General features: G+C 33.7%; 1 protein-coding gene and 1 long non-coding RNA gene across 4 annotated transcripts; one reads left to right on the forward strand and one right to left on the reverse strand.

Annotated features, from left to right (window-relative positions):
- Positions 1 to 2,174: 2,174 nt before the first annotated feature.
- Positions 2,175 to 11,806, reverse strand: LOC146943241 (uncharacterized). 3 transcript variants are annotated; one of them, XR_015032994.1, is made up of 4 exons: positions 10,947 to 11,806; positions 10,563 to 10,824; positions 4,226 to 9,205; positions 2,175 to 2,868 (listed from the first exon to the last, which is right to left on the reverse strand). It is a non-coding gene; the product is annotated as an uncharacterized LOC146943241 (long non-coding RNA). The 3 variants fall into 3 exon arrangements; XR_015032993.1 differs by having other exon boundaries at positions 2,632 to 2,868; positions 4,226 to 4,487; positions 4,610 to 9,205; positions 10,563 to 11,806; XR_015032992.1 differs by having other exon boundaries at positions 10,563 to 11,805.
- A 3,647-nt stretch (positions 11,807 to 15,453) lies between these two features.
- On the forward strand, positions 15,454 to 19,050 carry LOC146943242 (translocon-associated protein subunit alpha-like). The gene is made up of 8 exons (XM_085757329.1): positions 15,454 to 15,627; positions 16,311 to 16,475; positions 16,571 to 16,621; positions 16,724 to 16,812; positions 17,946 to 18,023; positions 18,131 to 18,334; positions 18,435 to 18,506; positions 18,692 to 19,050. Exons 1-8 carry the CDS (start codon positions 15,558 to 15,560, stop codon positions 18,737 to 18,739), a joined length of 777 nt encoding a protein of 258 aa, XP_085613455.1. The 5' UTR covers positions 15,454 to 15,557; the 3' UTR covers positions 18,740 to 19,050.
- Positions 19,051 to 22,631: the final 3,581 nt, after the last annotated feature.

Genomic DNA, 22,631 nt, shown 5'->3' on the forward strand with positions numbered 1-22,631 from the left:
GTGTCCAAATCAAATGATCCAAGTCTCTATTTATAGAGAAAAAAATCACGAATTTTGGTAAAAAAAAAATTATTTGCAATGAAATAATTGAGTCCAAATTATTAAGAAGATAAAAATCCAAGCTGCCAATCGTAGCAAGCCACGTGTCACAGCTTTATCCACAAAAGCTTCTCTCTCCGCGTCCTGCATTTCCTCACGCGCCCTGTAGGCGCGTGCACTACACGCGCTCAGCTTCACGAACCATGACGCGCCACGTGGCGTTTGCGGGCCAGCTTTCAACTTGTTGAATCCTTTCAACACCCTCTTTCATCCACATCATCTTCAATAACGTTCCTCCAATGATTCAATAAGTTGAATGACACATTCAATAGGCCATTGGAGATGGTCTAACTCAATCCTATGGATCATCATGTTAAGCTTATGATATATTATTACTATATATGTTTTGTGTGTGTATTTGTTTTTCGTGCTTGCTTAATTGGTTATTCATTTTTTTTGTTTTTTTAATTGGATATCCGTGTGGTGTGAGACTACAAAGAGTAATCCTTCAAAATATGATAGGACAACCATGAATAACAAAGTTTTCCATCAATTCCTTCAACAACAAAAAAGTTTTCTATCAAAGAACTTAACGCTGCTGCATTGTCATTTTACGTAACGAACTAAAACTCGGATCCATAACGAGATATGTCTTTGTTTAGTGCACGATGATAATACTAGTTAAACATGCTTGTTTTAGATTACTTACATTATAATTTTCACAAAGTGTTTGTGAAATCAAAATATACTAAAAAAGTGTATGTTTGTGAGGACATGCTGCTAAGGTTAGCAACTAAGAGCATCCACAATGGAGACATTCATTTTTGGGTTCTTAAATGAGTCTCACGTGTACACATCGCTTATTTGTAATTTTTTAATAGTAATACCTAATAAGAACTCAATCCCTCTAACTCACCATCTCACAAAAATTTCTTAAATAGGACCCACCAATCAACTATCAATAACTTTATATCATTACATTTCAATTTTTTAATACTAAAAGGGTGATGGTCCCGCTTAAAAGTGATGGTCTTAAGTAAGACCCTGAAAAAGATTCTCTTCAATGGGTTACCTAATAGGTATTAGGTCTTAAATGGTTAAAACCCTCCCATTGGAGACCATCCACATTGGCGAGGTCTTCACCATTTAAGACCCGATACCTAATAGGTACCCCCATTGTGGATTTTTTTTTTGGCGTCTCTTAAGACTCATGGTCTCACTTAAGACCCTCATTCTTAAGTGGGTCTCACATCACTTTTTAATAAAATAATCGTTGTTGAGTTGTTTTTGTTGAAATGTAAATAATAAAGAGTTATTGGTGGGACCCGTTTAGTCTTTTTGTTAAGATGGTCTCTATTGGAGTGGTTGAGTACATATTAGATACTATTATTAAAAAATTATAAAAAAGTGATGTGTCTATGTGAGACATGCTTAAGACCTCAAGATTGAGAGTACACCATTGGGGATGCTCTAAGGACTTGATAAAAGAGAACTTTCACCTCAGTGCTTTGCTGGTTTGCTAACAATACACCACATATTTGACTATTTTGTTTGGACTACATATATATGACTGGGATTTGTAAGTTTATTTTGTGATAAATTTATAACTATTTAAATGTGTTTTTTTTACTGAATTTAAAGGTGTTGTTACAAAATCTTAAAGGTGTTTTTTTTACTGAATTCAAGTGTTTTCCATTCGTTAGTACATAGGTCTATTGTTGTACTTAGACCTTAATGTCAAATAAGCTTTGTTAGATATAGTTAGAGTTTGCTCAATGTAGATAGAAGTTGATTAGTATCAGTTCCAAATTAGTTAAGGTTTTTTTTGTTAGTTTAGTTATGATAACCGTATAAAGTACATCTTACACTAATTGTAATCAACTTTTTCTCATTTTTCATTCAATTTATAATTAAGTGTTTGTAACCGTATAAAGGAATCATATTTGGAATTTATAAGTAAGTGTTTGTAACATAATAAGATAAGAATATCGGTTTTATCATTAATTTGAATGTCTTTATTAGATATGAATATTTTGCATAAAAGAAATAAGTATGAAATCACAATATTCAGCACCTTAATTCACACTTTTTGTTGCGCCGTGTTGTAGTAAACGAATTCAATTATTCATAGAAAGTGCAAGAAAGGTGAAGATGATTATTTTCCATCTTTAGAAAGTGCAAGAAGATTACAACCACAACTTAAAAAGAGATACTACTTCATAACAATTAATGCAAAATGTACAGCCAAAGATTAACCGAGTCCGAGGGTTTTAAATATTTTATTTGTGTATCTCAACCATTCAGGTGCATTTAATTTAAATTTTAAAGTAATTAAATATATCCTACGAACTAGTTAACTATTTGGCTAACCCTTTCAGTAATTTTAAAACTTATACATTGATTAGTAATAATATCAACATATATACAAATATTTCTGTCTATCTTTCTTGCTGAGTAAATAGATTGATCTCTAATGCGGTCCAAACCATGAAATGAAGACTTCTAACATAGAAACAAACAGCACCATGATTAAGATTTTCTCATGCTCCAAGCGTGTGAAAGTTGAGCTGTAACACCCATACTAAACGTATCTAGAAAGTTTAGCACGTGCGTTATTTTTAGTACTGGATACATTAAGATTTACAACATAAAAAAAACTTCGAATGAATATATTATACAACAATACACGTTCGTACAAAATAATACAACACCTCTTGTCTAAAATAATAATAATGCATCCTTGAAATCCATAACCATTCCGCAGCGGGTACGAACGAGCACTTGCTGAAATATCCATCCGGCTATTACCTTGATGTCCAACCTGTTTATCTGAAACAAAAAGGATTGGGATGAGACATAAGGTCTCAGTGAGTTCCCCTAAATCCTAGGCTATAGGTAACCTCAGGGAAAACCTACGGTCACCACGTGTCTAAAATACAACCTGGCGGTTGATTATACGTGTGTGGGAACTTGCATACTTAGACGGTTGTGCATACTAGGACCGTCATAGATTCATCTTACTTATTATAGGCTTACTATCATATGTGTCATGGCGGACAAGGGATCTTAGGACCGCTACCTCATGATACGTTAAATGCATCAAGACTTAACATAACATATTCATGACACAATCCTAAACCGGACGATTAGGGGAACCTAAGATCGTCATCGGCATAACATACTTTACTTGTTCTATTTCCTGACTTTTACTTGTCTAATAGCACATCGTGCTCTTGCTTATTAACATAATCATACATAAATTCATTCTTGCATAAACATAAATATAGTCAGGGTCATACTTGGTTAGCGTTGAACAAACATTATTATCTGAGTTCATTTTACGGAGAGCCCCAGGTGGAGTAACCCCAAGTACTTTCCCTTACATAACCGATGAAAACCTAGCTAAGGCACATCGGACTCCCTCGGTGTCGTGCGGGTCCCTTGCGGCTTAAATCGTTCCCCTTGTGAGAACCTCTTGTATCCCCCTAGCGTGGATATCAAGAGACACGAACACCTACATCTTTCTTACTCAGCGACATGTGGGTCCCTTACGGCTTAAATCGTTCTCATCATGAGAACCCCTTGTATCCATCTAACGTGGATATCAAGAGACATGTCACCTACTTATTCATTTTAATCATAATCTTAATCTTAAACATATCATGAAAGGTTAAACCTATTCATGCTTACTTACTTGATCATGCACTTTCTTAATCTTAGATGAGAGATATAATTATCAAACCACAACTTATCATACTTGCATGATCTTCTTAAACATATGCGAAGAGATATACTTCGCGTCTTTCTTATTAGGATTCTTGCTTAACTTTCTTTGTGAAAAGATATCTATTCTCTCACATCCTAGCATAAACAATTCATGCTAACCATCTAGTTCTCGATAACTATATCGAGGCTCTAGTTTTCCCCCTTTCTTATTTCATGCTACCCGAACATAATAAATATTATTCTCTCGTATGCCATGATTTTCCAACATGTTAAATACTTGCTTTACTCTTAAGAAAACATTTCAAAACATATAAAACATTTTTCAGCAAGTATAAACAGGTTAGCAAGCATGGCATAAAATGGGCAACTAATCATAACATATAACATTTCTAATATTCATATTATCCTCACAAGATAAAAACATACTCCCAAGGGTGGGAAAACTATCTATGGAACTCACCTTAACATTTTTATTTTATCTCTGAAGTCCCGACGCTGCTTAAGTCCCATTTCAGCTCCTGCTATGCTCCATAAGCACTTTTTGCCAAAACAGCTTAACTGCAGCTTATGGCTTCTGTACGCTCCAATTTCAGCCCAGACTTCGATCCAAACTCTTATTATGTCTACTAAACATATACATTCAGTTCTGGACCCGTTCGTTAACTAAAACTCGCAATTTAGATTATTCGGCAAAATCTTCGTCTAAACCCGTAAGCATTTTCCTGCAGGATTTACCAAACTTCAATTGTGTTTTCTGAATTCGTTTCTAATCCAAATCACACGAAATTTATATCCGATTTGAAGGAAATTACGTGCAGAATCCATAAATCTCAGAATTACTCACTTCTGATCAGCACAATAGAAGATACGGCCCAAAACAGAACCTGAAATCGCAACTTATAGCATCTGCTACCCCCCCAAAACAGCTTATTCATCTTTTAAGCACTTATGCCATTGCCAAATCCGCATATTACCACACTTGGTTGCTTAAATTCGTATCCCAAGACACAACAACATAAACAACACTAAGTTTTACATTCAACTTCTTAGAACAACTTGTTTATGATTACTTTCTAAAGCTCAAAACAAAAACCCAAAATCACAAGCTAAACTTCCAGTTTCTTGTTCCTAAGCTTCTAACATCAGAACAAATCATTTTACATCAGTATAAGCACACAATCAATTCACCAATTAAGCTTGAAAGCAAAATCTCTCACAGAGTGATTGAGGAGGAGAGGTACGGCCAAGACAAGGAGGGAGGAATAGTTGGAACTCACCATGACTTACTTGCTTCTAAGGACTTAACAAATCACAAAGCTTCAGTTTCCAACACTTGCAAAGACCCTAAATCCATGCTTGAGAAAAACAGAACTCTACCATTTGTGATGGAGATGGGGGTTCGGCCAAAAGAGGGGAAAGAGAAGGAATAAAGTTGTTAATTGAGCTCTTATGTTACAAGGATCAAAGATTCAAGCTTGCATGTTAATTTCAATAGGTTAGAGATGAAATGATGATTTGTGTAAAGGAGGGAGAGAAGGGCGTGAGTTGTGAGGGAGAGGAGAAGAAAAATCTGATTTTTGGAAAGAGAATGAAATGGAGAAATGAAGATATTTTGGTGTTGTGTTGTATCTATACTCCCATCTAAATGTAATTCCCATTTTAACCCTTCTACATTCTTCTCTAATTCAAAAGTTCAATAAGATACCGTTAACGATGAGGCGGGGTATTACACTCTACCCCCCTTAAAAGAATTTCGTCCTCGAAATTTAGAAATCACTTAACATTTACCGAGTCCAATCATAACATCTTGAAATAATCCTTGCAGAGTCGGAATCATCCTTTTTATAGCCTTAAATTAACTTAAAGCATCATGATCAAAACTTATTCTTACAACATATTGGACCAGATATCTCGGATCCATATCTTATCTGTTAGCATAAAACATTTACATAAATAACTTATCATTAACTGGAACACTCAGGATTTGCCTTTTAACTGGAGTCATACTTGAGTCCAGGTTTGCCCTGCAGTGCTCAATTACATCATAAACATCTTATTGTGTAAACATATATTTCATACATAATCTTTCTAATGTAACTTAAGACTCATGCCTCTTGCTTACATTATTTATCTGGATGATTCCACGAATCTCTTGTCTCTTTTTAGAGCCTTAGGAAAATATTCTGATCTCATGGGTAACTCATATAACTTGACATGGAGAAGCCAATTTAAATTTTGCCATTATACTTGACGTCTATAAACCAGTCTTTGGTTCACATGCTCTTAAATTTTCCGACTTAATATGCTTGCACTTGAACATTCTTATCATAAACTTGTACGTCTCATAAAATCTTTTGAAGAACACTGTTGTCTGCTTCGTGAAACTTTACCTTTCATGGTCTTCTACATACTCTCAAGTGTCACATAATGTTAGATAATAATGATACTTGTTCTATCTCTTTATTTTAAGAAACCTTATAAACATTGGTATACGGATCCTTGGAATGAATATATGTATATCTTTTTTAAAGAAAACATTTTAAAACCACACCGATAACGGTACTGCAGAACCACAGGACGAGTTTCTATGTTTTGAAAAAGATTTGAATCTCGCCCTAAGCTCACCAATGACGAGTTGGTCCGGTAGTCTGCACACCTTAAGTGAACTTACTCACTTATGGTGTGTGTCATCAGTTTCAGATTATAAAAATATCATGTTTTTAAAATAATTCGTTTCCAAGTCCCTTAATACCCATTTTTACTTTAAAAGTTGTAAAATCATAATTTGACATCATTGTAGCAAGTATCGTCATTACTTAACCATTATGGCATAGGAGAGTATGAATCTCATTTTGCTTAGCTCATAAATCATTTCTCTTTTCTTGATAAAATTCTTAAACTTTGAAAGTGGACTCTTTATATTCCTTCTTAACTTATGTGTATGCCTCAGACACATTTTTCTGCATAACTTAGACCATGTAGGACCTTGAACAACATGACACTATCTAGTTCCCTTGTTCCAAGAATACAGAACTTGTATCTTTAGAACATCTCATTCGACTAATGCTCGAGTGTTGTTACTTTCTTCCGTATAGCACCTTTCCTCCGCATACTGGTTATAACACTTGATGGCTCAATTGTCTCTTTGAGTCACAAGAAAGAACCTTCTGAATCTTACATGTATTACTCTTGTCAGAACACATACCCTTTCTATCCAACTAATCGTTCTTGTACATGCTCGACATCACCAATAGGTAACCTGATCACTTCATTGTAGCGATTTCAGCCCTTCCAATCTTACTTAGGTGAAAACACATCCATATACTTCTACCTTATCCATCACTGACTGCATAAATCTTATTACGTGACATTTCGAGAACTCTTCGCTCGTCTCATAATACTTCTCATGAGGTTTCTTTACTATAAACAACTTAACCGATTTACTTCTGTTGCGCTACTCTGATTCCCACCGGTTGTCTTTAACCAATACCCAAAATCATAGAGACGAATAAAACTTCCGTAGTTGACTCATCATGCACTTGTGCATACCTTTCCTAAACATCCAACTTTTCATCTTCGTGTTCTCGCATGTTATGCTTTGCTTAATCTTACTAATGCTTGCTCGTTACTTTTCTTCTTGAATAAAACTTCATAAATTAGCACACGGATCCTTGGTGTTGATGTTCCTTTATTATATATATATAAAAAAAAAATATAGTGAATCTGGGTCCCAGTCGTTACCATAAAAATTCATGGAACGAGTTGATAACACAACAGTGTCATCAAATCTTGCTCCAAGTGTTCAAATTATTTTACATGAGTTGTAATCGACTGGTACCTACAGAATTCTATTTTAAAATTTATGAACATCAATTCCAATCACCCATATGCGTATATCCTTTCTAAAATCATATAAATTTTGCAAACATTAAAAGTTGTCATGGCAACGAGCCTTAGCAAATGAATTAAGCAAATCATAGATTCGAGGGGTAATTAATACTCCACAAAATCTGAGAATCTTGTGATCTAACAAAACTCTTCATCACTTCAATATTTTACCTCATGTCTTCATGTCCGTTTCATATACCGGAACCTTTAATCTCTTGGTCTAAACTCCTTTTTAACTCTTGACACATTAATCTCCGAGGTCACCTTAAACTGAATTGATTCTGTTAATGGTTGTCCATGCCCTTTTTCCTTTGAAAACTTTAATTGGTAATGTGCATTCGTTACTTGATGTTATTAAAAGGTGTTTATTGCAAAAAGGTTGTGAAGACAACTCCCCAATAGTCATTGCGGACCTTAGAGACGAACTGGCAATTTTCAGAAAAATTAAAAATATCGCTCCAGGTTCGCTATCAGCGAAGTCTTTTGTAGTTTCGCTATTAGTGAAAATTTTGTTATTGGTGAGTTTCTTCATCTCAGTTTTTCAGAAAATATATTTTGCATAAAAATCTCTTTTTTTTTTTTTGAGCAATTCAATGCACATTATCCATTCTTAACATCATTATAACATTTATATCATATGCATGACAAGCATCAACATCATTCGATACAATTCTCGGCACATCAAAAAAAAAAAAAATTGCCTTAATCATGGTATCATAAAATATCCACATAGAACCTTAACTTCGTTCGCTGCGAACGGTTAACTTGTTTCTTGTCAACTCACTCGACTTCTCCTTATCTTATAGCCTTGCACTTACATTCCAGAATTATATAATTCCTTTCTATATAACAAACTCGTTCCAACAACAACTCTTACCGAAGCTCTCGGTCATACTTAAACATTTCCAAATTCTTCACTTACGGATATATGAAGTATCCTTAACAACTTATTCATCATCGTCGGAACATTCCATCTTAACATTGCTTCGAATTCCCGGAGGAATCAAACTTGAACGACTTAGCTCACCGACCACCATTTGGCACGATTAGACACTTTCTATACTTACTCTGAGTTTTACCTTCTCAGATCATCTTCATCACATACTTCGTTCCTCCTGGGTCCTATTCAGCTCTCAGGCATCTGTTCTAACCGTCGAATGTTAAATTGAGTTGATCAGGCTCAACTAACATCAACAATTAAAACATTTACCCGGAACCCAATGGTCCCCCTACCTTAGTTGTAACTTAATGACCCATGGCACGGTCTGAATCGACCTGCTCTGATACCAAATGTAACACCCATACTAAACGTATCTAGAAAGTTTAGCACGTGCGTTATTTTTAGTACTGGATACATTAAGATTTACAACATAAAAAAAACTTCGAATGAATATATTATACAACAATACACGTTCGTACAAAATAATACAACACCTCTTGTCTAAAATAATAATAATGCATCCTTGAAATCCATAACCATTCCGCAGCGGGTACGAACGAGCACTTGCTGAAATATCCATCCGGCTATTACCTTGATGTCCAACCTGTTTATCTGAAACAAAAAGGATTGGGATGAGACATAAGGTCTCAGTGAGTTCCCCTAAATCCTAGGCTATAGGTAACCTCAGGGAAAACCTACGGTCACCACGTGTCTAAAATACAACCTGGCGGTTGATTATACGTGTGTGGGAACTTGCATACTTAGACGGTTGTGCATACTAGGACCGTCATAGATTCATCTTACTTATTATAGGCTTACTATCATATGTGTCATGGCGGACAAGGGATCTTAGGACCGCTACCTCATGATACGTTAAATGCATCAAGACTTAACATAACATATTCATGACACAATCCTAAACCGGACGATTAGGGGAACCTAAGATCGTCATCGGCATAACATACTTTACTTGTTCTATTTCCTGACTTTTACTTGTCTAATAGCACATCGTGCTCTTGCTTATTAACATAATCATACATAAATTCATTCTTGCATAAACATAAATATAGTCAGGGTCATACTTGGTTAGCGTTGAACAAACATTATTATCTGAGTTCATTTTACGGAGAGCCCCAGGTGGAGTAACCCCAAGTACTTTCCCTTACATAACCGATGAAAACCTAGCTAAGGCACATCGGACTCCCTCGGTGTCGTGCGGGTCCCTTGCGGCTTAAATCGTTCCCCTTGTGAGAACCTCTTGTATCCCCCTAGCGTGGATATCAAGAGACACGAACACCTACATCTTTCTTACTCAGCGACATGTGGGTCCCTTACGGCTTAAATCGTTCTCATCATGAGAACCCCTTGTATCCATCTAACGTGGATATCAAGAGACATGTCACCTACTTATTCATTTTAATCATAATCTTAATCTTAAACATATCATGAAAGGTTAAACCTATTCATGCTTACTTACTTGATCATGCACTTTCTTAATCTTAGATGAGAGATATAATTATCAAACCACAACTTATCATACTTGCATGATCTTCTTAAACATATGCGAAGAGATATACTTCGCGTCTTTCTTATTAGGATTCTTGCTTAACTTTCTTTGTGAAAAGATATCTATTCTCTCACATCCTAGCATAAACAATTCATGCTAACCATCTAGTTCTCGATAACTATATCGAGGCTCTAGTTTTCCCCCTTTCTTATTTCATGCTACCCGAACATAATAAATATTATTCTCTCGTATGCCATGATTTTCCAACATGTTAAATACTTGCTTTACTCTTAAGAAAACATTTCAAAACATATAAAACATTTTTCAGCAAGTATAAACAGGTTAGCAAGCATGGCATAAAATGGGCAACTAATCATAACATATAACATTTCTAATATTCATATTATCCTCACAAGATAAAAACATACTCCCAAGGGTGGGAAAACTATCTATGGAACTCACCTTAACATTTTTATTTTATCTCTGAAGTCCCGACGCTGCTTAAGTCCCATTTCAGCTCCTGCTATGCTCCATAAGCACTTTTTGCCAAAACAGCTTAACTGCAGCTTATGGCTTCTGTACGCTCCAATTTCAGCCCAGACTTCGATCCAAACTCTTATTATGTCTACTAAACATATACATTCAGTTCTGGACCCGTTCGTTAACTAAAACTCGCAATTTAGATTATTCGGCAAAATCTTCGTCTAAACCCGTAAGCATTTTCCTGCAGGATTTACCAAACTTCAATTGTGTTTTCTGAATTCGTTTCTAATCCAAATCACACGAAATTTATATCCGATTTGAAGGAAATTACGTGCAGAATCCATAAATCTCAGAATTACTCACTTCTGATCAGCACAATAGAAGATACGGCCCAAAACAGAACCTGAAATCGCAACTTATAGCATCTGCTACCCCCCCAAAACAGCTTATTCATCTTTTAAGCACTTATGCCATTGCCAAATCCGCATATTACCACACTTGGTTGCTTAAATTCGTATCCCAAGACACAACAACATAAACAACACTAAGTTTTACATTCAACTTCTTAGAACAACTTGTTTATGATTACTTTCTAAAGCTCAAAACAAAAACCCAAAATCACAAGCTAAACTTCCAGTTTCTTGTTCCTAAGCTTCTAACATCAGAACAAATCATTTTACATCAGTATAAGCACACAATCAATTCACCAATTAAGCTTGAAAGCAAAATCTCTCACAGAGTGATTGAGGAGGAGAGGTACGGCCAAGACAAGGAGGGAGGAATAGTTGGAACTCACCATGACTTACTTGCTTCTAAGGACTTAACAAATCACAAAGCTTCAGTTTCCAACACTTGCAAAGACCCTAAATCCATGCTTGAGAAAAACAGAACTCTACCATTTGTGATGGAGATGGGGGTTCGGCCAAAAGAGGGGAAAGAGAAGGAATAAAGTTGTTAATTGAGCTCTTATGTTACAAGGATCAAAGATTCAAGCTTGCATGTTAATTTCAATAGGTTAGAGATGAAATGATGATTTGTGTAAAGGAGGGAGAGAAGGGCGTGAGTTGTGAGGGAGAGGAGAAGAAAAATCTGATTTTTGGAAAGAGAATGAAGTGGAGAAATGAAGATATTTTGGTGTTGTGTTGTATCTATACTCCCATCTAAATGTAATTCCCATTTTAACCCTTCTACATTCTTCTCTAATTCAAAAGTTCAATAAGATACCGTTAACGATGAGGCGGGGTATTACATGAGCTTTCCACCGGTAGAATATGAACCAATGAAAAACATAAGCAAGAAGGGGAAGAAGAAGATAAGTAGTTGAAAGTTGATGGCAGTGTTGTGTAACTGAGCCTTGAAGTGGTTGTACTGAGAAAAACACAACAAGCTAACCACGATGCCAAATACCATGAGCAAGTGGAATGGGGGTGCAGAAATAGAAGTCATGCTCTTTCCTCTCCATCCTTGTTTCCATTCTGCACCCCTTCTCTTAGACTGCACCCACTCCATTCTAATTTGTTTTACTCACCCACCTCGTTCAAATTAATGTACTCTAGGTTTATATTTATATACTTACTTACTTTGTTGCTTAATTGATGAGCTTCTTTACTTCTCATATTAGTTTGGTTTTGGCATATTCTTTGTGTGTGACCAGCATTTTGGTTTGTTCTTGCAAGTTCGTATGGCAAGGTATTTTTTATAGGATCAAGTTATTTTTCTTCATAGAATTGATATAAGGTTTTCACTTTTCACACTCTTGTACCATCACATATATTGTAGTTAAATTCCAAAAAGTTCAACGTTTCCTTATATCAAGAACAAGAAAGAAATTAAATTTTCCTTATATCAAGAACAAGAAAGAAATTAAAATTAAATTATATGAGCAAGTATATTTTTTTGAAGAAGCTAAATTAGCCTACCCAAATTGGCACTAGGGAGAATCGAACCTGAGACCTTAAGGAGGAGCACACACCCAAGTCCCAAGCCAATACCACCAGGCCAACCCAAGTGGGTTTTGTATATGAGCAAGTATATTATGTGCAATGTTGGGCTAAAATACATTATGATAAATTTCTAATGTATATCTATATTTATATTTGCTCAAAAAAAAAAATCTATATTTATATACTCGTTCAAAAAAAATCTATATTTATATATGTATAGTACGTATTTAATACAGAGGAACAATCCTTCATTCCTTCGTACCAGCTGAAAAAAAAAAAAAAAAAAAAGAGGAGCAATCAAGAGTGTGTTAAAAGAAATTTATTTTTACAGTGACTATGCTCAAGAGTCTTAGAACAAATTTAAGTCTCTCTCTTTTATTTTTTACTCCTAGCAGTCATCACTTTTTATTTCTTTTTTTATTTACGTAGATGAGTAATTTATGATCAATTTTGACACAAAATCTCCTATTCGAATTAATTTTCTTTCTTTTTTAGTTAAATAAGTGATTTTCACATATTTTCAATATTATTTTTGTTTGCTTTTTTGATTTTGTCGTCTTTGCACGACTATGTTTATTTTGATTTTTTTGTCTTTGTGCGATTTGTTTATTTGATTGAGATTGAATTATTAGTTTTGAGCAAGTGCGGATTCAATTATAATTTTGACATGCGTTGCAAATCTGAAGACATGAGTAATCCAAAAACTTGAATATAGTCGTATTTGTAAGCATATGTACTACAATCTTAAATTATCACGTGTAGTACAACATGACAAATAATACTAAAGAAACAAATTAATTTATAAATTTTAGAGTGGAAAAATATCACTACAGATACTTTAACTTTTTATTTTAGTCCCCTTAATTTTTTTCGACTTTTGTTTTCTAAAAGTTTTCCGTCTACATGTCTATCCTTTAGATTTTTTAGTGAGTTTTTACATAAATGTTTAGAAAATTGTAAGAATCTCTCCCAAAAAAAGTAAACTATGCATTATATATGAATTTCTAAGCACCAAAAACATAAAAATTCATATTTAATTCATGTTTTCTTAAACAATTATATTTTTTTGTGATAGATTTTTATAATATTTTAAACATAACTGTATTAAAAAAAAATCAAATTATAAGGGAGCTTTTTGCCCCTCTCCCTCTATACTTAAGAGAAAAACAAAATTTTATCTACATCTAGAGAAAATGGTGTTTTTTCTCCATCAAACAAATACTTTGTTGCGATATCAAAACTAACTATTCAGAGTTATCATATGCACAGAGACTCGTGATTATTAATGTTCAGTGTGTGAAACGATCTAAAGCGTTTAAAAAGGAAAATCATATTAGAGAGATAATATTGATGGAATTAAGTTTCATTAACTTTCTCTAAAATAAAAGTTTCATTAACTAATCATATAACGTCGATCCTTAATCGATTATACATTCCTCCTATTTCAATTATGCTTTCATTTGTCGTCCTATGTACATATCAATGTCTTGCAGATAAAAAGGGATTTGTTATATCCTCTAACTTTTCATGTCTTGCTTGTTTAGCTGGTAAAATGATACTATGTTCTGATAGTGTGTGTGATTGTAAACCTAACTTTATGTTTTGCAATTAGCATCTACAAATTTTTGTACCTATGTATCATACAAAGAAAGTTTATGTCTAGCACTCCCTGAGTCAAAAAATAAATTTTGAATTGCACATTGGAAAAGCATTAAGTGTCGGAAATAAAAATATTAATATAACTTGTACCAAAAAAAAAATATTGATATAACGAAATTGATATATAATCAGTGAAATGAAGTTTCTACATTAGAATCATAGCAGCTAAACCTAATCCTAACACTAGAGAGATAAGTTATATATAACTACGTGGTGTCAAAATTGAATATTCTTTTCTCTCTCTCTTCTCTCCTTCTCAAACCTTAAGTGTCACTCTTTCCTTATTCCTGTCTTTCAAAGAGGGATGATTTATGGTCAATTTTGACCCATCTGAATTGTTTTTCCTTCTATCATAATTGAATAAATGATTTTCACATATTTTCAGTTTTTTTTTGTGATTTCATCGTCTCTGCACGACTCTGTTTGTTTTGATTTCCCGTTTTTGTGCGGTATGTTTTTATTTTCCGCCTTAGTGCGGTGTTTATTTGATTCAAGTTGAAAGATTAACTTTGAGCAAGTGTTGATCCGATCAATGACTTTGGCGTCGTCAACGTTGCAGATCCGGGGACATGAGTATTCTGGAAACTTGAGTATAATCATATTTGTAGGCATAGATATTTTGCCGCTTTATGTTATTAACATGAATGTTATGAGTTTGTTCGCATATTTATCCGTTTTGTTTTTAACAATTTTGGATTTGTATCATATCAATGTACTCTATCAATTTGAATAAATGAATATCGTTTATTTTTGTAAAAAAAAAGTTATATATAACTTTACAATACTTATAGATATGCTCACAATCTATATCTTTTTTTTTTTTTTTAAGAAATATATAATTATCAAATTTAAAATAAGAAGAAATTCCAAATTGTCTTTGAGAAGTGCAGGTAAGTTGCCCACACTTGTTATTATTCAAGGTTGCCTAGGCCTCACCCTTGTTTTTATTATATGTTGAATAAAAATCAATTGAGTATGAAACTATCTTTTTTGTTTTGTTTTTGAATTTGCCTATTGTTACTATTAGTAAGTAGTACGTAGTACATTGTCTAACAACGTTGGGTGTGAATAGAAATTACTGCTACTACTTCTGGGTATAAGTAGAACAAAAGGAAGTAGGAAAGTAGTAAGTAGTAAACAATAGTAACATTGAAGTCAAGTGGTAATAATTTGATTGATCAAAACGACGACATTGGTAGAGTATAACCTGAAGAAAACGACAAAAGTAGAAGAAAGAAGAAGAAGAACGATTTTTACATACAAAATTCATTCCGAGTCACACGTTGCTTCCTCAGTCTGTCTCTGGTTTGAAATTTTCCATTTACAATAACCCTAATCGACGACACACACATCAAACCCTAGCTAGACCCATATGGCGCTCATCAACAAGTTTTTGACTTTCTCCTTCCTTCTCTTCCTCATCGCCTCCCCTTTCCTTCAAGGTCAGTCTAGTCTAGATCTCTTTCCCCTTTTCTTTCTTAGATTACGCATTCTTTTTTCCTTTTTACTCTATTTTAATATTGCGACAATTATCAGCTTTCATTTTTGTTCTGCTTTTCTATTTTTTTTGGAGTAGGGGTTGACTTTTTTTTTTTTTTTTTTGGATCGTGAATTATTATTATTAATTCTGTGACTTGATTGATTGTGTAATTTTTTTTAATGCTATGTTTCTATTGCTTTCAATTTACGGTTAATGCTTATCAGTTAGTTATGATGCATGGATGGATTTCACACTAGTTTTTTTTTTTTTTTTTTGAGATTACTGATTAGTGTGAGAATGAGATGTGAATAAACTCTGCAATCCTTAACTGATGTGGAAATCAATGAAACAGTACAGATACCTTACTACAACTTTAATGCTCAAAATAGAAACTTTTCCATTTATTAAGTCAACTAGAAACCCCTCACACCTTTTCCAGTATTTGGATTACACACTGCATCATGAATTTACTCGTCTTAACGTATGTCTGGAATCAACGGATGAGATCCTTTGTAGTTGATTAGTTTTGTGTGTAAACTGAACCATCCTTTTCTTCATATCCATTAAATTACACACTTCTCACGAACAGATACTTTGTATGTCCATGTCTTTTGTACTTAATGTGCTTCTTGTTCTTCTTGCTAGTTGCTAGGTGTCAGTCAGATGAAGCTGTGGAGAATACTGGTGAAGTGAATGACATCGGCATTGTTGGTGATGAAACTGATGATGCTCAAGACTTTGCTGATGGGACCTTCCCTTCTGCCCCAGGAATTGACACCATCGCTGTGTTCCCTAAGAATATTGCGAAATGTAAAGATCTTTCTATATAAGATAAGGTTTGGTTTATAATGAATTACTATCCCCTGACAATCTTGTGTTAATTTTTTGTTGTTTATTTGATGTAGTGGTAAAGGGTGGTGAAGAGGCAGAGCTACTTGTCGGTCTGAAAAACGATGGTAACTGAATATACTTGTCACTATTTTACAGCTACTATGCCTTTTATTTGTGTCTTGTGACAAACCTCTAACACTCGATTTTGTTGTATGGATCAATTTCAGGGCAGTCCAGTTTGAATGTTGTTGCAATTAAGGCTAGTGTTCACCTTCCATACGATCATCGTCTTCTTGTTCAAAACCTTACTGTTCAGGTAGAAATTGGTTGCCAAATCTCCAAATTAAATCTATTTATTTACGTTCAATGATCATTTCAGTTTTCAACCATGATAACTTTGATTGAAACACACTTATATGCTTTTATTTATGTTTGTTACCTGTAATAATCAATATACTATTTTGTTTAATCTCTGAAATGATTTGTGGTAATTGTTATATTTCATGTTACACCTGCACTAAAGTATTTGCTATATATGGGTTTTCAAAATCTCAAAGATAATTGCTTTACCGTATGTTTGGATGGAAGATTTTGGAGGAGAGAGGAGGACTTATTTTCTAATCAAATCAAGGAAACTAAAAAATGTTTCTAAGAATGAATTAAGTGCAATTGAAATGCTATATGATCATCAATCATGTTATTCTTTCAATTTTTTTAAAATCTCAAATATATACCATGATATGAACTTAGCTCTCCAGAACCCTCCATATGAACATACTCTTACATTTATACAAAGATATGCACAATATATTCTTTTAAGACTGGGTTTCAGAGCACAAGGTTTTGCTGTTTTAGTAGGAAAAAAAGTAATATTGACAAAGTATGCACCAGGGATGACAGTAAAATATCATCAAGGGCTGAAAAAATTTAAAATAAAAACTAAAGAAACAGGGGAACTTTGAATGCAGCAGGGTTGGCCAATTCCTTGAGTTGCTATTCACCATCTATGGGCACAGGATGTTTAACACATTTGTGCATGAACCTCGTACATCTAACAATCCTTATACATGTGTGTTAAAATGGGTATGAGGATGATTCTCTTGGTTTTTTTTCCTTCCCTCTTATTTCATTCAGATTCCCTATTCCATGTTATATGGTACTCTGATTTTCTTTGATTCGATGATGCCCAACCATTTGGTACATACATAGATCTCTAAGTTCATCTGGGATTTGTGATTTGTGATGCATTGAACCAATAACTCTGTCAAACTTATAGTTAATATGTTGGCTCTGCTTGCTTTTGCTAGTTCTTTTGGATGAATTAGTCGATTGTGGTTCTGTGATTTTATGTTATTGTTCATACGATCTTTTAGCAAATCGTATTACATAATTGTGTTTCCTTACACAAAAAAAAGTATTACATAATTGTGTTGTGTTATAATTTTGCAGGTTTTCAACAATGGCTCCGTGCCATCTTCAGTTCAGGCTACTTTCCCATATATATTTTCTGTCAGCAAGTTCTTGCAGGTATTTCCTTACTTTTTCCAGAGCTGATGCTTCAAATGTCTGCATGAGGAACATTCAGAAACCCCTTCTATATTTATCATGCCTGACCATTTTCTTTTGCTGTGCAGCCTGGACCATTTGATCTTGTGGGCACCATTGTATACGAGATAGACCAACATCCATACCAAAACACTTTCTATAATGGCACCATTGAAGTTGTTGAGCCTGGTGTTTTATTCAGTATGGAATCTGTTTTCCTTTTTACTCTTGGAATTGCACTTCTTATCCTACTTGGGCTATGGATTAATGGTCAAATACATAACCTGTCTAAGGTAATGCAATGTTTTCTATTTTCTTATAAATAACTCCATTTACCACGTGAGTATTATTTGCATATTTCTATTAATTATTTGCACGTAAATATTTGCTCAGAAAACAAAAAGATCTTCCAAGGTTGAAGTTGGGACTAAGACTACAGATGCTTCAATGGATGAATGGCTTCAGGTGTGTGCTAATACTTTTATTGTCTGTGACACTTATTTCTAAATTTGTATGTGATGTTTCTGTTTCTGAAGTTTGAGATTAGCTTCCCCCCTTTTCATACTGATTTGTGTATCTAATATTTGATGTAACCTTTACATTATTGATTTGTCAATACTGCTTTCCTAACCTTGTATTTTGATATCCAGGGAACTGCATATACTCAGTCTACGTCGAGCAAATCTAAGAAGAAGTAGACAAATAATTCATCTCTAGTTCAGCCACACAAGACCCTTCCACGGAGTACAGAATTCTGTAATAGAATAGGTTGGAGAGAGAATTAGCAAGGTTGAAAATTTAGGTCGTAAAGACCAGTCTTTGTGTTGTATCTTAAATGTAGCTTATGAGAGTGTTTTTATATTTTTTTTATTGTGTTTTCCTTTGCACTGAGTCGAGCTTTATCCAAGAAAATACTAACAGGGATCTGAGTTAGTAATATCATACAACTTTGAACCGCATGGTTTTGTCAGATTATGTTAATTTTATCTGGATTTTGATTTTGATTAAATTTGGCGTCCCTGTCGCCATTAATCTCTCTTATATGGTAGTGTACAGTTCAGAGTATGCGTTCCTCCTGGTTTTAATCCCTCCAAAAGATAAACCCAAAAAATCTAATCCGGAGGAAGGAGTCCATAGCTGAGGTGGCATTTAGGATGGGTGAGGGAAAGAGTTTCCTACCATAGGAAAGTAGGTTTTGACCATTAGATTTAAGATCTTGTTATAGACTCTTCACACTATATTTTTTCCATTGTCTTCAACCTCACAGCCTACAAACAACCCAGAAAAAATTCCCAATACTTCATAACACTTTTAACAGTTTCACAAAAACTATTCATTAACTTCCATGATTCAAAATTATACTCCACGTCAAAATCATTCACAACAGTTAAATTTCAACAAAAACAACTGACAGTTAAATTGAAAAAAAATAAATAAAAAAGAAAAAACGTGTAGAAGAAAATCGAAAACCTTGAACAAAAAACATATTGAGTTCACGAAGAGGAATAAGAAGAATGGTGCGAGAGAGATCAGCATGAGGAGAGAAATGAAGAGAAGCGGCATGGTGATTGATTCTAGCGATACGAGATTCAAACGGAACACCGGAGATGTCTGATTGGATAAGGCGGTAAAAGTCGACGACGGAGGCGCCGTCACAGAGGTCGAAACAGGTGACGAGGATGACACAGTCGAAGAGGATTTCACCGTTGAGGTTGTCGTGGTGACATGGACATGGGTAGAACGCTGTTTCGGATCCATCATCAAACCAAAATAGCAAGTTTTAAAACACATAAGTTTTCCACTTTACCTTCAACAACAACAACAACAACAACGAATTTTTGTGTCATGTTTGTTAATTTTATCATAATTTTTGTCACCGGTTGAAAGTCTAAGTTGAATTCAATTTTTGTGTCCATTAATGATTTCGGTAATTTAATTTGATTGAGATAACAAAGGAAGGACATGAAATTGAAAAGCCATAAATTTATAATTATGTCATAAAGACGTCAAATACTTTCAGTCAAAGGGAAAAATAGATTGTTCATGTGCAGAGCTTATGGTTTGTTGGAACCATGGTTTCTGGGAAAAGGCGTGACACATAGACAGGATAATGGTGGCAGAAGAAAGTGAAAAATAATCTAGCGTGGGAAGACTATCATAAGATCAATGTTCCTCTTAAATCTAATGGCCAGAATCTACTTTCCTATGGTGGGAAATTCTTTCCCTCACCCACCCTAAATGTCACCCATAGATTCATTCAATAAATGATGTATGTTGCCTACAATAAAGACCACATACATCATTTATTGAATGAATCTAAAACATAGATTTTTGTTTATATTTGTGACCGGAGGGTGTAGTAATTATTTTTATGATGCTTGTAAACTAACTTTTTTTTACCCACATTTGGAATGATGTTGCATGAATCCTTGCTTATTTTTTTCCTATACCATAGCTTACCCACATTTGTAATGATATTCAGAGGAACATGATATGATTTTTGGGAATAACATTCCTACTTGAGTTTGGTAAGAATTAACATTTTTCAGGAATGTTTCTAAAATCTGTTCAAATTAAAAATATTAATGTGGGTCGTTGTGAGATTATTATTGTTGAATTTTATTCTCATGTCAGTGGTAGTGAAAGAACCGTGTGTAAATAATGTTGTTGAGTTTTAGTCGTTGTGAGATTATAATAATGCCTTTTTCTGATAAAACAAACATAATAATGTTGTATTTTCAAGGGTTAAATATGTTTTCGGTCCCTACATTTTACGTCACTTTGAAGAATAGTCCCTACAATTCAATAAATGTTTTTAAAATCCCTACATTTTACTCCGTTAGTGACATTTGGTCCCTGCCGTCTATTTTGCTAACGGAACGCTAATGTGGAATATTGTGGGCCCATTTTTTTTAAAAGTTGGCATGCGTAATTATAAAATAAAAAGAAGGGATAATTACGCTCACCTCTCTTGAGATTTCTTTAAATGACACTGACACCCCCTCTATTTTCATACTCAACATTGACCTCCCCTATCGTTTAACACTGTTTAACATCTGTGAAGTTATTTAGAAAAACAAAATGATTAACAACTCATGTTGTCTGGTTTTCATTTCATCCAAGCAATCAGCGCCCTAAAATTACCTTCCTCCATGAAAACAACACAAACAGCATGAAGCATAGGTGTGCCTCTTTCATTGTGTGTTTATGTGAGACTGCCCATCGACGGGTTTGAAGAAGAGGAAAACCTTGAATTTCAATTCCTGAGGTTCTTTTATTGTTTATGTTGATGCAATGATTTTTGGGGATAATTATTTACAGTTTTTAGTGATTTAATGTACATGCAGAATGTCATTATCAATTTGGTATTGACGATTCATTTAATTTAAGTTTATTTGTTATTGCCTTTTCGGCTCTATTTTTTATGACAATTTGGTGGAAAAAAAAAAAGAAAAATATGTTAAAAGCTTCGAACAATAGCAAAATCCTTCAATGGTGTAGTGGATGAAGATGGTATTCTTTAACAGGCAGCGCTTTTACTTTAACAGAATAATAAACAGTGTAAAATTGAAAAGGGAGGTATATATCTATTTTGAAAATCTTAAGGGAGGTTAATGTCTATTTTAAAACTAGAAGGGGTGTCAGTGTCATTTAAAGAAACCTCAGGGGAGGTCATTGTAATTATCCCTAAAAAGAATCCTATTTTTTTTTTAATATTTGTATTAATAAAACAATAAAATTAGTAATTGAACATTATAATATTATAACATCTCCTAATAAAATATTATAATTAGCTTAGTTAAACTTAAACATAACTTAAAAGAAAAAATAAACTTAAAATTATTTTGAAACTGAAGATAAAAAGAAGAAAAAAAACTCAATCCCCTTTAACCTTTACTTTTCCTCACTTCCCGTAATTTTTCCTATTGTTGTTACTTTTTCACAAGCTCACTTCTCCTTCTACCTCCTCATGCTCTACAAGTTTTTTGATTTATTTCTTCAACTTCAATAATCAAAACCCAAAATTGAAAAAGAAATCTAATTACAGAACCTCTCGCAAAATAATAATATTATAAACCTTGAAAAACTATGGTGAATACCTGACAAATTATAGTATGTTTTTAATAAATTAAGTTATAGTCTATTTTTAAGGGTTAATGTTCTCCTTAAAAATATTAAAAAAATTAACTGATGTATAATTATTTTAGGGCAAATTCTATGGTACACCCAATATATTTGAGTGTACTGGTACTCTCATTCTTTAAATTAATAGTTAAATGAGTTGTTTTTTGAAGAAAAATATTGTTTTTTTTATCACTTATAATTATAATAACTAAATCTTATTCATCAAAAGTGTCAACAAAATAAAAAAAAAAAATTTGAATTTTTATCACTCATGATTGAGAACGTTGATTATTTTTTACGATAATATGTAAAAAAATTACTATGATTCTTATAAACAATGAAATGATGTTTTATAGAATATAAATATTGAAAAATAGCTATTTCTTACATGAAAAATGATCGTTAATTTATAAAATTATGAAGCGAGAGTACCGGTACACCTCACTTTGTGAGTGTACCGTAGAA

Source organism: Medicago sativa, chromosome 3, assembly GCF_051527215.1.
Source record: "Medicago sativa cultivar Bolivia chromosome 3, Bolivia_mono, whole genome shotgun sequence".
Lineage (NCBI taxonomy): Eukaryota > Viridiplantae > Streptophyta > Magnoliopsida > Fabales > Fabaceae > Medicago > Medicago sativa.